Here is a 12,731-nt window from a genome sequence, read left to right on the forward strand (position 1 = left end):
TGATCTTGGATTTTAGCCTCCAAAACAATTAGTTAAATAAACGTTGCTTCTTTATAAATCACCCAGCATCAGTTATTCTGTTACGGCAATACAAAACAGACAAAAATCTGTCTTCTTGTACTCTCTACTCATTTGGTGTAGTTTTGCCCTCAGAGAACATACAGAATCCTTTCAAATGTTTGAAGTCATTTACCATATCATGCACCAAGCCCTTACACCAAAATGAACACTCTGTGTCTGTAAGTCACTCAATAAGACATGATCTTGACAGCTTCAACATGGTATCCCTTCCACTCTGGACACACATCCATTTTTGCCAACATCACCCTAATGAGTGCACCAGAAATGAGCCAGTGGGACCTGACAGTACTGGGAAGGAGCCAAGCATTACTTTCCCTTTTCAGGGTCCTCTGCCTTTCAGTAAGCTGCCCAAAATCAAGCTGACCTTTGGCCAGGAATATCATTGAAGCAACTGATTCAACTAAACAGTTAAGTGTTTATTCAAACTTTGCTCGACTTATTCTTTTTTTTTTTTTTTTGTGGCACTGGGGCTTGAATTCAGGGCCTCATGTTTGCTCTACCACTTGAGCCACACATCCAGGCCCACACTAAGGATGATGAAAATGAAGTGCCTGCCTGAGAATTGGTCAGAGATGATGAGAACATGGAATGGTAAAGTCTGAATGGAAAAAACATACAGAACAGGCTTTAGCTAAAACCCTTTTTAAAATCACGGGACCCAAGAGTAGGCTTACAGGCTCATCATCCGAGGGCTTGGGACTCCTGTCCTCACCACTGAAGACCTATGTGCATGCTGGCATTGCCACCCTGTGAAGTTTCTTCCCTCCCATGGCTTTCTACCACGTCATCTGTATCCTTACTAACACCACTGACTAACATTTTTAATATAAACAGGTAAGACCACCATAGCAAGTCACTAAACTCCTCTCTCTAAGAATGTGAATCAGAAATGCCTTCGGCCTATAAACTCACAAATTCTCTCCTGGGCCCACTTTAGCGAAATTCTTGCACATATGCACCAGGGGACGTGAACAGAAATATTTGTTGAATCATTGTTTTCAATAACCCCAAATCGGAAGCCATCTACATGCCCATTTGGGGAATGAATAAGTAAACTGTGGTGTATATATGCACAAGAATATAGCAATAAAAAATGAATAGGTAAGACACCCAAAAAACTAGATCGTATTTGTTGCCTTCAACACAGAGAAACTAAAGCAGATACTTTAAAGCAACCGAGGCCAATAGGAGAAGGGGGACCAGGAACTAGAGAAAAGGTTAGTTCGAGAAGAATTAATTTAGAAGGTAACACACATGTACAGGAAAGCAATGCGAATCAACTCCCTGTATAGCTATCCTTATCTCAACTAGCAAAAACCCTTGGTCCTTCCTATTATTGCTTATACTCTCTCTTCAACAGAAGTAGAGATAAGGGCAAAATAGTTTCTGCCGGGTATTGAGGGGGTGGGGGGGGAGAGGGAGAGATGGGTGGGGGGTAAGGAAGGTGCAGGGGGAAGGGGGGAGAAATGACCCAAGCATTGTATACACATATGAATATAGAAAAAAAATAAAAGACAGATCCCATCCAAAGACTTGGTTGGGTAGCCTAAAAAATAATAATAAAAATAAAAATAAGAAAATGATGGCCAGACATGGTGGTGCAACACCTATAATCTTAGCACTTGGGAGGCTGAGGCAGGAGGATTGCAAGTTTTGAGGCTAGCCTGAACTACATAGTAAGACCCTATCACAAAAAATAAAAGAAAGAAAAGAAAATGAATGATGAGTCACTTTAAAAAGGTTAACTGTCACCATGTTAGGTCTATGTGGTATGATGTGATTTATGAACATTTCAAAAATATATCTAAGTATCAGAGTTTGGTACTTAGGGGAAAAACTACACAAAGTTATTTGATTTATATCAAAGGATGAAAAATATATCAATTGTTAAGACACCTTTGCAAAAGAAGAACAAAAAGTAAGTGTTGCAAAAATGAAGATGTATAGAAGAAAATGACAAGCAGTACTATGAAAACTACTGAACCATGGGGGCGGGGAGACATTAGGGGAAGTTTGAAAGCTGGAATGTTAAGAGTGTGCACTGGGGGCATGGCTCAAGTAGTAGAGCACCTGTCTAGTAAGTGGGAGGGCCTGAGTTCAAATCCCAGTACTGCAAATTTAAAAAAAAGTAAGAGTGTGATCTGATATCCTGGTTCCTCTCTTACTACTCTGTGACCTTCAGCAAGAAACTTAAGCTCCTGGTACCCCATCTACTAAAGGGGGTTGGTAATAACCATACCTTCTTCACAGCTGATGTGAGGATCAAAAGAGATATTTAACATGGCGTTTGGTACACAGCTTCTATTCTTATTAAATCCTAAATGATTCACAAAAATAAATTAAATTTTACCTAAAAAAAGTAAATGAAGAAAAACTACTAAAAGTAGGAGAAGAGAATGAAAGATCATCCTGTTTTAAGTTCAGTTAACCTTAATTTATCCTTCTTCAAAAGGCCTTTTAAATAATACGTGAAAGATGAAAGTTTTAATAAAAGGAACACTAATAAGATTTAATTCATTTAAAATATAACAATGTAATTATAAGTGATTCCTTTTTGTTGTTGTTGTTGTTTGGCAGTGCTAAGAATGATTCTTTGTATTTTTAAATTAAAATGCAAAGCCACAAGTAAGTACATTTAGCACCCAGATCCTAGCTTCTACATACTGCTCTCCAGCCGGACACCAGGGGCTCACACCTGCAACCCTATCTACTTGGGAGGGTGAGATCAGAAGGATGAGACCAGCCCCAGCAAACAGTTCATGAGACCCCATCTCCAAAAAAAACAAGAGCAAGATGCACTGGTGGTGTGGCTCAAGTGGTAGAGCATCTGCTTTGCAAGCACAAAGCTGAGTTCAAACCCCGGTCTCACCAATAAATAAATAAATAAATACTATTCTTCAATAAAAACAAACCAGGGCTCCTTGGAGAAGTGATTGATCTGGACTAGAACAAATACAAGGTGGGCTTTGAGAAGGTACACTCAACAAAAGGCAGGTGGTATTGAAAGGACACAGGAACCAACCAGAACAAATTCCCATGGCCAAAACTGGAGCAATTTGAGCAAGAAAATCAGTAATCATTACTATAATTATATATATAGTTATATATATATATAATTATAACCCAAAGCATAAAATAAATATCCATGATACTACATTAATGTAAATAATCAAATAAAAAGCTAAAAAAGAGAAAAAAACACCTTTTTCTTACATAAGACTTCTAATTAACAAATATGGACAAGAAGGAGAAAACTGGAAAATCAGCACTGGCTTAGCACAGGCAAGATCTACCTAGGAAACTACATCTGAACTTCAAGTTGTCCCCTCCCAAATAACAATAAATTTACAGGAGAGAAACGCAACAGGATCAAGGTTAAAGCAGCAGGAATAAGACACATTGGTATCACGTACCCCACTGAGAAGGACACATCACTTCTGTGGCATTCTGGCCTGGAATTCATAACCTCAGAGTGCTCATTGGAAACCATCAGACAAACTCAACCTGACATTCTTCTACATAACTGAGCATTGCTATTCGAAAGTATCAAGGCTGTGAGATAAAGGACAGGTGAGGAACCATCACCTTGGAGGAGACTAGGAAGCACAATTGAATGTAACGCAGGATCCTGGAAGGATAGTATGGCAGAAAAAATCAGTGGAATAACTAAGGACATGCAGATGAAGCCTGCACTATGGTAGGATATTGTGCCAGTGTTAACCCCTTGGTTTCGATCTTGTGGATTGTTATAAACCATCTTAACATTAATCCTGAGGCTGGAACCTAAGCATGAAGGAGCTGTAGATACTCCCCTTATAACTCTTCTGTTAGTCAAAAGTGATTTCAAAATGAAAAGCTTTAAAAAAATAATCCAGGCATGATGTCATATGCCTGCAGTCCCAGCTACTAGGGAGACTGAGGCGAAGGGATCACATGAGCCCAGGAGTTTGGGGCCAGCCTGGGCAACATAGCAAGACCCTGTCTCAAAACAAAAAACAAACAAAAAAACCCACAAGCCACACTCTAAGAAAAAGTTGGCACTGTAAGTGCCTGGGAATTTACTCTACTTAGAAGCTAATAAATGACCCTTTTACTCCGTCATGGATGCCAGGAGCAGACATAAGAATGCTGGGTCCGAGACAAAGATTTTGCTACTCACGGCACCAACCAGGGGCATGAGCATTGTGTTGCACTGGTTTCCCTGTACCCCTAAGTCCCCCCGAAACTGAGCCTGCAGATGGACTAGACTGTGTTACGGGAGAGGAATGCTGAGCTAAGGGGATTTTTCCTTTTACAGAGTAGCAGCTTATTTGCTCTTTGTCTGGGGATGTGACAATTCATCCCTCCAGGTTGTTCATCACAAGCAATCAGGCAAAGACCAGGCAGGACCTCACACTCTCTTCAGATCTACCAAGGACCATATAGACGTCCTCACCCAACATATGTAACAAGTGCCTCATAGCCTTAACATGTTAAAAAAATTCCTGGACATCAGAACCAAAGAACACCTGAATTTTTTATTGGAGGAAAGACATTAAAAGGCAATTCATAAAAGAAATATAAATAGCCAATAAACTTGTAAAAAGTGCCCAACTTTTTTATTTTGGCAGCACTGGGGCTTGAACTCAGGACCTTGCACTTGCTAGGTAGGCACTCTACACTTGAGTCACTCTACCAGCCTAAAGGGGCACAACTTTAATAAGGGAAAGGAAAAATAAAACCAGTATGTGAGTCATATCTCAAGGCTGCTGCAGAAGAATGAGGGAGGGAAGGAGGGATGGAGGTGGGGAAGGGAGGTGGGGGAGGAAAAGGGAGGGAAGGAAGAAGGAGAAATTTGTTCCCAGAGAAATGATCAGATAAAACTGGGCACATTAACATTTTGGAAAACCATACAGCTTGATCTAATAGGCATAACTTTCCACAATATACTTACTATTGGGCTGTGGGGAGTTAAAGAATATTGTGGTATGATACTACTTAATTAAAAAATTCTAAACATAAAACAAAATTATGTCAGTTCACATATATAAATGCCACAGAAGGTGTTTGGTGGAGACTGGGGCTACCACTGAGGAGCAGGAGAGGGCAGGGTGAGTGCAGGGAGTGTAAGTGAGAGAGATTTGTTTTATACGTACTGCTTAAATCTTTTACCAAAAAGGACATGAATGCGTTTTTGTAATCAGAAATAGATATGCCAAGGAAAACTAAAGCATCAGTAAAGTATCAAGCCATCCTAGAGATGAACCCTAGGAAAGGAAGCAGAAACACGACAGGGGTGAGGCACACATGATGACAGAACTGTGACGTTCTTCAGCTCGATGAAGCGTATTGATTTACACTTTTGCAAACAATTTGAAACATAAAAGTGATCACAGTAATACTGTTGAGACTGGTACACAAAATATTCAGAATAAGTCCTCATTCTTTCTGCTGGGAATTACTATGGCATCTGAGAGTGCCTTTACTCAAAGTTTAACACTTCTAAATACACGATTCCATTATATTAAGAACAGCATGTAACAGTGATCACTGGAGGCTGGCGGGGGGGACAAAGGAGGTTCAGTAAAGAGACCAAAACACAGCAGGAGTTAGTTCTCAATTAAAAAAACTGTTTCAAAGAAGCAGTTCGGTAAGAGTCATTTTCTCATCCGTTGTCTGAAGTACACTAAACTTTAAAGCAAAGGCCTCTTACCTTTAGAAGTTTGGAGTGTGCGACGTTTAGCACGTTTATGACTGCCTTACAGCTCGGCCCTTTAATCTGCTCGATAATGTAGTTGAACTTGGCTGACATGCGCTTCCAGTGCTCCAGCTCCGTGAGTGGACCTGAATCGTCTGCCTCCTTCCTCATCTGCTCACTCTCAATCAGTACCTGCAATTAAAAGCAGAGGACAGATGGAACATCACAGGGCCTTTTCAGAGAACAGAAGTATACAGAACATGCAACACTGAATAATACTGAAAAACTCTCAGCAAACAAAGAACAGAAAGGAACTTTGTCAACCTGGTAAATAGGTATCTACCAAAAACAAGCAAACAAACAAAAAAGTCAAATAAGCATCACGCTAAAAGGTAACATTTTAGAAAACATCACCCACTTCTATCCCACCGGGTAAAGGAAGACCCAGAGGGAGATAAGCAAACAAAAGGTATACAGATTGGAAATTATGAACAATTCAGTAAGGTTACTGGATCTATACACAAAAAAAATCAGTAGCACTTCTTTACAAATTCTATAACAATATGAAATGTAATTTCAAAAAAGATACCATTTGCAGTAGCAAATAATAACACTGGTAAAGATATTGGAAATTAATCTAGCAGAAGATGTGGAAGATCTTTCAGGAGAAATAAGAACACTGACTTTAGCCAGGTACCAGTGGCTCACACCTGTAATCCCAGCTACTCAGGAGGCAGAGATCAGGAGGATCGTGGTTGGAAGCCAGCCCAGGCAAATAGTTCACAAGACCCTATCTTGAAAAAACCCTTCACAGGACCAGAAACTAGACAAAAGGTTAGATCAAAAAGAATTAACCTAGAAGGTAACACACATGCACAGGAAATTAATGTGAGTCAACTCCCTGTATAGCTATCCTTATCTCAACCAGCAAAAACACTTGTTCCTTCCTATTATTGCTTATACTCTCTCTACAACAAAATTAGAAATAAGGGCAAAATAGTTTCTGCTGGGTATTGAGGGGGTGGGGGGGAGAGGGAGGGGGCGGAGTGGGTGGTAAGGGAGGGGGTGGGGGCAGGGGGGAGGAATGACCCAAGCCTTGTATGCACATATGAATAATAAAACAATAAAAAAAGTTCCACTCTAAAAAAAATAAGAAAAAAGAAAAAAACCTTCACAAAAATAGGGCTGGTGGAGTGGCTCAAGGTGTAGGCCCTGAATTCAAACCACAGTGCCACAAAAAAACCCCACTAACTTTAAGCACACAGACAACCTAAATCAATGAGACACACACCATGTTCATAGACAGAAAACTTCAATAACATAAAGAAGTCAATTTTCTCTAAACAAATGTATACATTTGATGAAATTCTAATCAAAGTCTCAACGGGTTTTCATGCCACTTGATAAACCAGTCTTCAAATAGAAGAACAATTTGCCAAAAATAAATGAAATAATTTTGAAGGAAAACAAATAGATTTAACATACCAAATGTTGATTTAGTTTTTAAAAAATTCAGCATAGCATGAGACAACAAACAGTGGGACAGATAAAGATATCTAAAAACTTGGTATATGAAAGAGGTAATAATACGATTTTTTTTTAGAAGGAATAAGCAATTAAATAAGCAACTCAACAGAGGATGTTAAATTGGGGCTATTGGAAAACTACATGAAAAAGACAAAATTGGATTCTTACTTCACATCATAACACATGCACACAAAAACATCATTTTAGATGGGTTAAAAACCTCAGTGTTAAAAACAAAATGATAAAGCTTCTATAAGAAAATGTAGGAGTCCTGGTAAAACTAAAGAAAAGCACAGGATTTGATATCGTCATTGTCAAGATACTAGTCACCACTAGGGGGCAGAAAAGGGATTTAAAACCAGGAGGAGAAAGGCAGGGCCCTGTGAGCTTCTGGGAGTGTTGTTTCCTAACCTGTGCAAAGGTTTCACAGGCGTTCATTTTACAACAATCTGTGTCTTACATTGTATTCGTTTTGTGTTATATTTCACTATTTAAATAAATAATTCAGGAAATCTTTGTAACACAAGACTAGGAAATTTTCCTAAATAAACTACAAAAAGGCCAAGCCCAGTGGCTCAAGCCTGTACTGCTCAGAAGGCAGAGATCAGGAGGATTGTAGTTTGAGACCAGCACAGGCAAAAAGTTCATGAGACCTCATCTCAACCAATAAAAGCAGGGAGTGGTGATGCATGTCTGTCATCCCAGATTTATGAGACACATACAAAGGAGAATCGAGATCCAGGCAAAGAAGAAGTAAAGCAAGACTCTACCTCAAAAACAACCAGAGCACCTGCCTAACAAGTGTGAGGCCCTGAGTTCAAACCCCAGTACTGCCAAAAATTAAATAAATAAAATGAAATACAAAAGGCATAAAAGTTCCCTTATGAAGGGAGCTAAATCGATGCTGGATCAGCTTTGGTAATTAACATTTAACTACAGTAAATTTAAAACATGATCAAAGACACATGCCTAATGAAAAGGCACGACACAGTGCAGACCAACAGAGAATTAACATCTGGGAAATATTACTTAAGCTCCAACAGCTCAATAAAAATATCACTAAGCAATCAAAACAAAACAAAAAACACCTAAGAACAGGAAATTCAACAAGGAGGAACTCTAGCCATTAAACATGCTTAACTTCAAAAGTATTCAGGATGATGCAACATAATCTAGATAACTTTTCACACCTAAAACTGGCAACAATGAAAAATGTGACAACCCCAACATAACCAGACACTTAAAGAAATTAGAACTTTCATATGCTTCTGTAAAAAATATTAACTAATAAGCCACTATTTGGAGGGCTTGGTAATACCCAACAAAAGATCTGTACATAAACGCTCTCAGGAACTCCATTGAGAAACTCAATGTGTATAAGGGAGGTCTGAGCAAAGATAGTTGTAGAGTATGTATTATTGTTGTTTGTAATTGCAAGAAAAGAAGGCCAGGCACAGTGGTTCATGCCTACAATCCCAGCTATTCAGGAGGCAGAGATTGGGAGGATCATGGTTTAAGGCCAACCTGGGAAGAAAGTTAGCAAGACCCCATCTCAATCAATAAGCTGGGCATAGTGGTACATGCCTGAGATTCCAGCTATTTGGGAGGCCGTAAGTAGGAAGACTGCAGGCAAAAACATAACACCCTACTGAAAACAACTAAAGAAAAAAGGGCTGGTGGCGTGGTTCAAGTGGTACACAGTGCTGCCTAGCAAGCATGTGGCCCTGAGTTCAAGCCCCAGCACAGCCAAAAAAGAAGAGAAAAGAAGCACAAGTAACGGTGTTTCCAAGGGACTAGATGAGTACACTTCCATACTTCCTCAAATAGAGGATGCTAGTGTAATTTAAATGTCTCCTCAATGTCTAAAAGCCTGTAAAAAAAAAATATGGTTTCTTCACTGAGGAATACCAGAATGAAGTTTAAGTGAATGAATTAAAATACTTAAGCAACATAGAACTGATGAACCAAAATGTTAAAGAGGCTGTAGTCACATACAGCCTCTGCTATGGTTATAGGCTCGATGTTTCTGTGCCCCCAAACTCACTGCTGAAACCTGATTTCCAGAGTGACAGTCTTTGGAGATGGGGACTTTGGGAGGTGATCAGATGAATGGGATTCAGCAGAGCTGCCTTGCCCCTTCCACCATGTGAGGTGGACAACAAAAAGCCAGCCTCAGAAGATGCTGAATCCCCTGCAGCACAGTCAGTGGCTGTCAGAGTCCTGTGGTGGGCAATGGTCTGCTCCAGTTCCCTAGTGACAGACACCTGGAAGGAACTTCTGTGGCCAGCACCCAGTTTTTAACACCTCAATTGCAGCTCCCTCCTCTGGCACAGCTCTAGAACAGGTAAAAGCAGAAATGTCCCCCTCTCCCTCCTGCTTTTACTCCCCCAATCCTCTCTTGACTGAAGATTTTCTTCTCTAGTTCCTGTCCTAGGTGCTCCGGACTCAGGTCTGGGAGTTGGCTCCTAGCATCCACGCATCCGTGTTCAGTTAGGAAAATCACATAACTGGGGTTTTTTTGCATTGTTTGTAGTATAAGTTGGAGCCTCTAGTAATTTTGACATATATTCCTTTTGGGGGGGGGTGGGCTGGGGGATAACTGAGGGTTGAACTCAGGGTTTTATCCCTGCCATCAAGTGCTCAACCACTTGAGCCATGCTCCCAGTCCTTTTTGCATTGGCTATTTTTGAGATAGGGTCTCACATCTGTGCCCAGTCAGCCTGGAACATGGTCCTCCTTTTAAACTTCCCTTACAGCTAAAATGACAGGCGTGCCCAGCTATTGACTAAAATGCAGTCTCACCAATGCTTTCAAACTGTGACCCTCCCGATCTCTGCTTCTCAAGTAGCTCCGATTATAGGCATTGGCCACAGCACCAGGCTATACTCCATTTCTTTTTTTTTTTTTTTTTTTTTGTGGTACTGGGGCTTGAACTCAGGGCCTTCACCTTGACCCCCTCCACCAGCCCTATTTTTGTGAAGGGTTTTTTGAGATAGGGTCTCATGAATTATTTGCCCAGGCTGGCTTTGAACTTTGATCCTCCTGATCTCTGCCTCCTGAGTAGCTAGGATTACAGGCGTGAGCCACAGCACCAGGCTATACTCCATTTCTACTACTGCTTTTCTTACTGCCAGAGAAAAACTTTTGACCAGAGAACTGCAACTTTGCCACTGTACTACTGGTAAGAATGAGCCCTGCCTGACCATGTCTGACGACAGAGACAATTCCATTGACCACCAGGAGGTATTTATTTAGCGCAAAGCACTATGACTCATCTCCCTCCCTTATGGAGAGTACAAACAATAAGCAAATTATCACAGAGAGACGCTGACTAAGTGTGATCTAGTCCTGAGTCCTCCTGATTTCATTCTCAAACCATATTGTTACAGTTTCCTCCTTAAAGTGAAAAATATATTGAAGTTAATTTTAAGTGATCCACATAGACCAGAGATTCTACTCTAGAGCCAAGACTAGGCTGAGTTTCAAGACAGCAGCTGAAAGAAGTCAGACTTTTCTTCCCTGTACTTCAGGAACAAATGCCTGGCAAGGAGGCTCACGGGAATGCAGGGTGGGACTGACGCTCGCACCTGCTCAATCTGTTTATACCAAATCATCAGAACATCTTCAAGTTGATGAACTGTTTCTGCATTGCCTGCTGCACTTGTCACTTCTTTGAAGGTAAGCAGTCTGGAAAAATCGACATTGTCTATCTTCTTTAACATCACTGTTCCCTCAATGCTTATCCTAGCACCTTAAAAGGAAAAAAAAAAATTAAAAAAAGAAATGTTTCATGTCAATGTGTGTTCTCAAGCGATAATTACTGAAATGTTGAAGGTCTAGCACTTTATAATATAACTCTAATGGAGCATTACATTGCAACTTGATCTGTTAATAAAATTATTTTTAGAACATTAATTGATAAAAGTATACATTTTAAGCCGGACACCGCTGGCTCACACCTGTAATCCTATCTGTTCAGGAGGGAGAGATCAGGAGGATCAAAGTTCAAAGCCAGCCTGGGCAAATAGTTCATGAGACCCTATCTTGAAGAAAATCATCACAAAAAAGGGCTGGTGGAGTGGCTCAATGTATAGGCCCTGAGTTCAAGCCCCAGTACTGCCGAAAAATAAAAAGTATACATTTTAAAGAGTCAACAATAAAGTGTACATTTTTAAATTTTTGCTAATAATAAAGAAAGAGATTCCTCCTCCTATAACGCAAAATAAAAAAGAAAACACACCTTATTTCTTCAGAGACCCTGGAAATGAGGGGCTCTCGTGATTTCATGCCTTTCCTCCAGGTCTTATACTGACTAACGTCTTCTTTTAAGATGGAAACGTTTCTCTAATTATTTTTTGGTGGTACTGGGACTTGAACTCAGGGCCTCACACTTGTTAGACAGGCGCCCTACCACTTGAGCCACTCCACCAGCCCTGTATCGTGTTGGGTATTTTTGAGATAGGGTCTTGTGAACTATTTGCCTAGGGCTGGCTTCAAACTACAAACTGCGGTCCTCCTGCTCTCTGCCTCCTGAATAGCTAGGATTATAGGTGTGAGGTGCTGGTGCCTGGCCTCTCTAATAATTTCATAACCTATCTTATAATTAATTTGCTCATTTTTAGTAGTTTACTAAACATTATGTTTTACACTTACCATCTAAAAATGAAAGGTATCTGCTGATGGTTTCTGTGAAAATCTGTCTTTCAGACTCCCCCTGTTTGGACTGGTTTAAAGCACCCCAGTTGCTTGTTGCAAGGATAGCTGGGAGAAATACACTTGCCAGCATCTTCCCAATGCCACTCAGAAGTCCTTTGGAGGCATCCAAAACAGTGAACAGCACATCCTGAAGTGGGGATTCAAATGTTTTTTACATGCTCACTCCATTACAGAACTGAGAATCATAAGCTATTTTTTATGATTTTATTAGCATATAATAGTTGTTCAGGGGATACACTGTGATATTTACATATGTGTTTAAAATATATCTTAATTGGATTTATCCCCTCATTGTTCTCCCTCTTCCTCCCTCCCCCTTCTTGGAACAATTTCAAAAGGTTTCATTCTTCTACTTTCATATGTGGATACAAAATACATCCACCATATACACCTTCATACCCCTTTCCTTGTGCCAGCCCCTGAAAAAGATTTATTTTTTTAAAAAATGATCTTCATTTTTTTAAAATTAAGCATATATTGATAGTCTACGGGGGGTCACCTTGGCACTTCAGGTCTGTATCTATCATGCATACGCTGTTTTCATGGTGATAAGCAGATACACTTTGTAAACTTAAATATTAATGCTCTAACATCCACAGACTTATATCCTGCCCCATTCTAGCATTCACACGTTAGCTTTCTCCAGGGCTTTAGCTACTGCTAAAGCCTGGAACCCATCAGACCGAAAGAGATATAGGTGAGTCTCCCACCTGGAGAAGTCCTCAGTGGG

General features: G+C 40.2%; 1 protein-coding gene across 1 annotated transcript in view; it reads right to left on the bottom strand.

Annotated features, from left to right (window-relative positions):
* The window catches only part of Dnah8 (dynein axonemal heavy chain 8), a 343,384-nt gene that overhangs the window by 257,752 nt on the left and 72,901 nt on the right, over nucleotides 1–12,731 (bottom strand). Inside the window, exons 6-8 of the mRNA XM_074082285.1 lie at nucleotides 11,939–12,128; nucleotides 10,873–11,036; nucleotides 5,774–5,950 (exon numbers count right to left, since the gene is read on the bottom strand). Coding sequence (XP_073938386.1) covers nucleotides 5,774–5,950; nucleotides 10,873–11,036; nucleotides 11,939–12,128 — 531 coding nt within the window. The remainder of the gene's footprint in view (nucleotides 1–5,773; nucleotides 5,951–10,872; nucleotides 11,037–11,938; nucleotides 12,129–12,731) is intronic.

This window comes from Castor canadensis, chromosome 8, assembly GCF_047511655.1.
Source record: "Castor canadensis chromosome 8, mCasCan1.hap1v2, whole genome shotgun sequence".
In the NCBI taxonomy this organism is placed as follows: domain Eukaryota; kingdom Metazoa; phylum Chordata; class Mammalia; order Rodentia; family Castoridae; genus Castor; species Castor canadensis.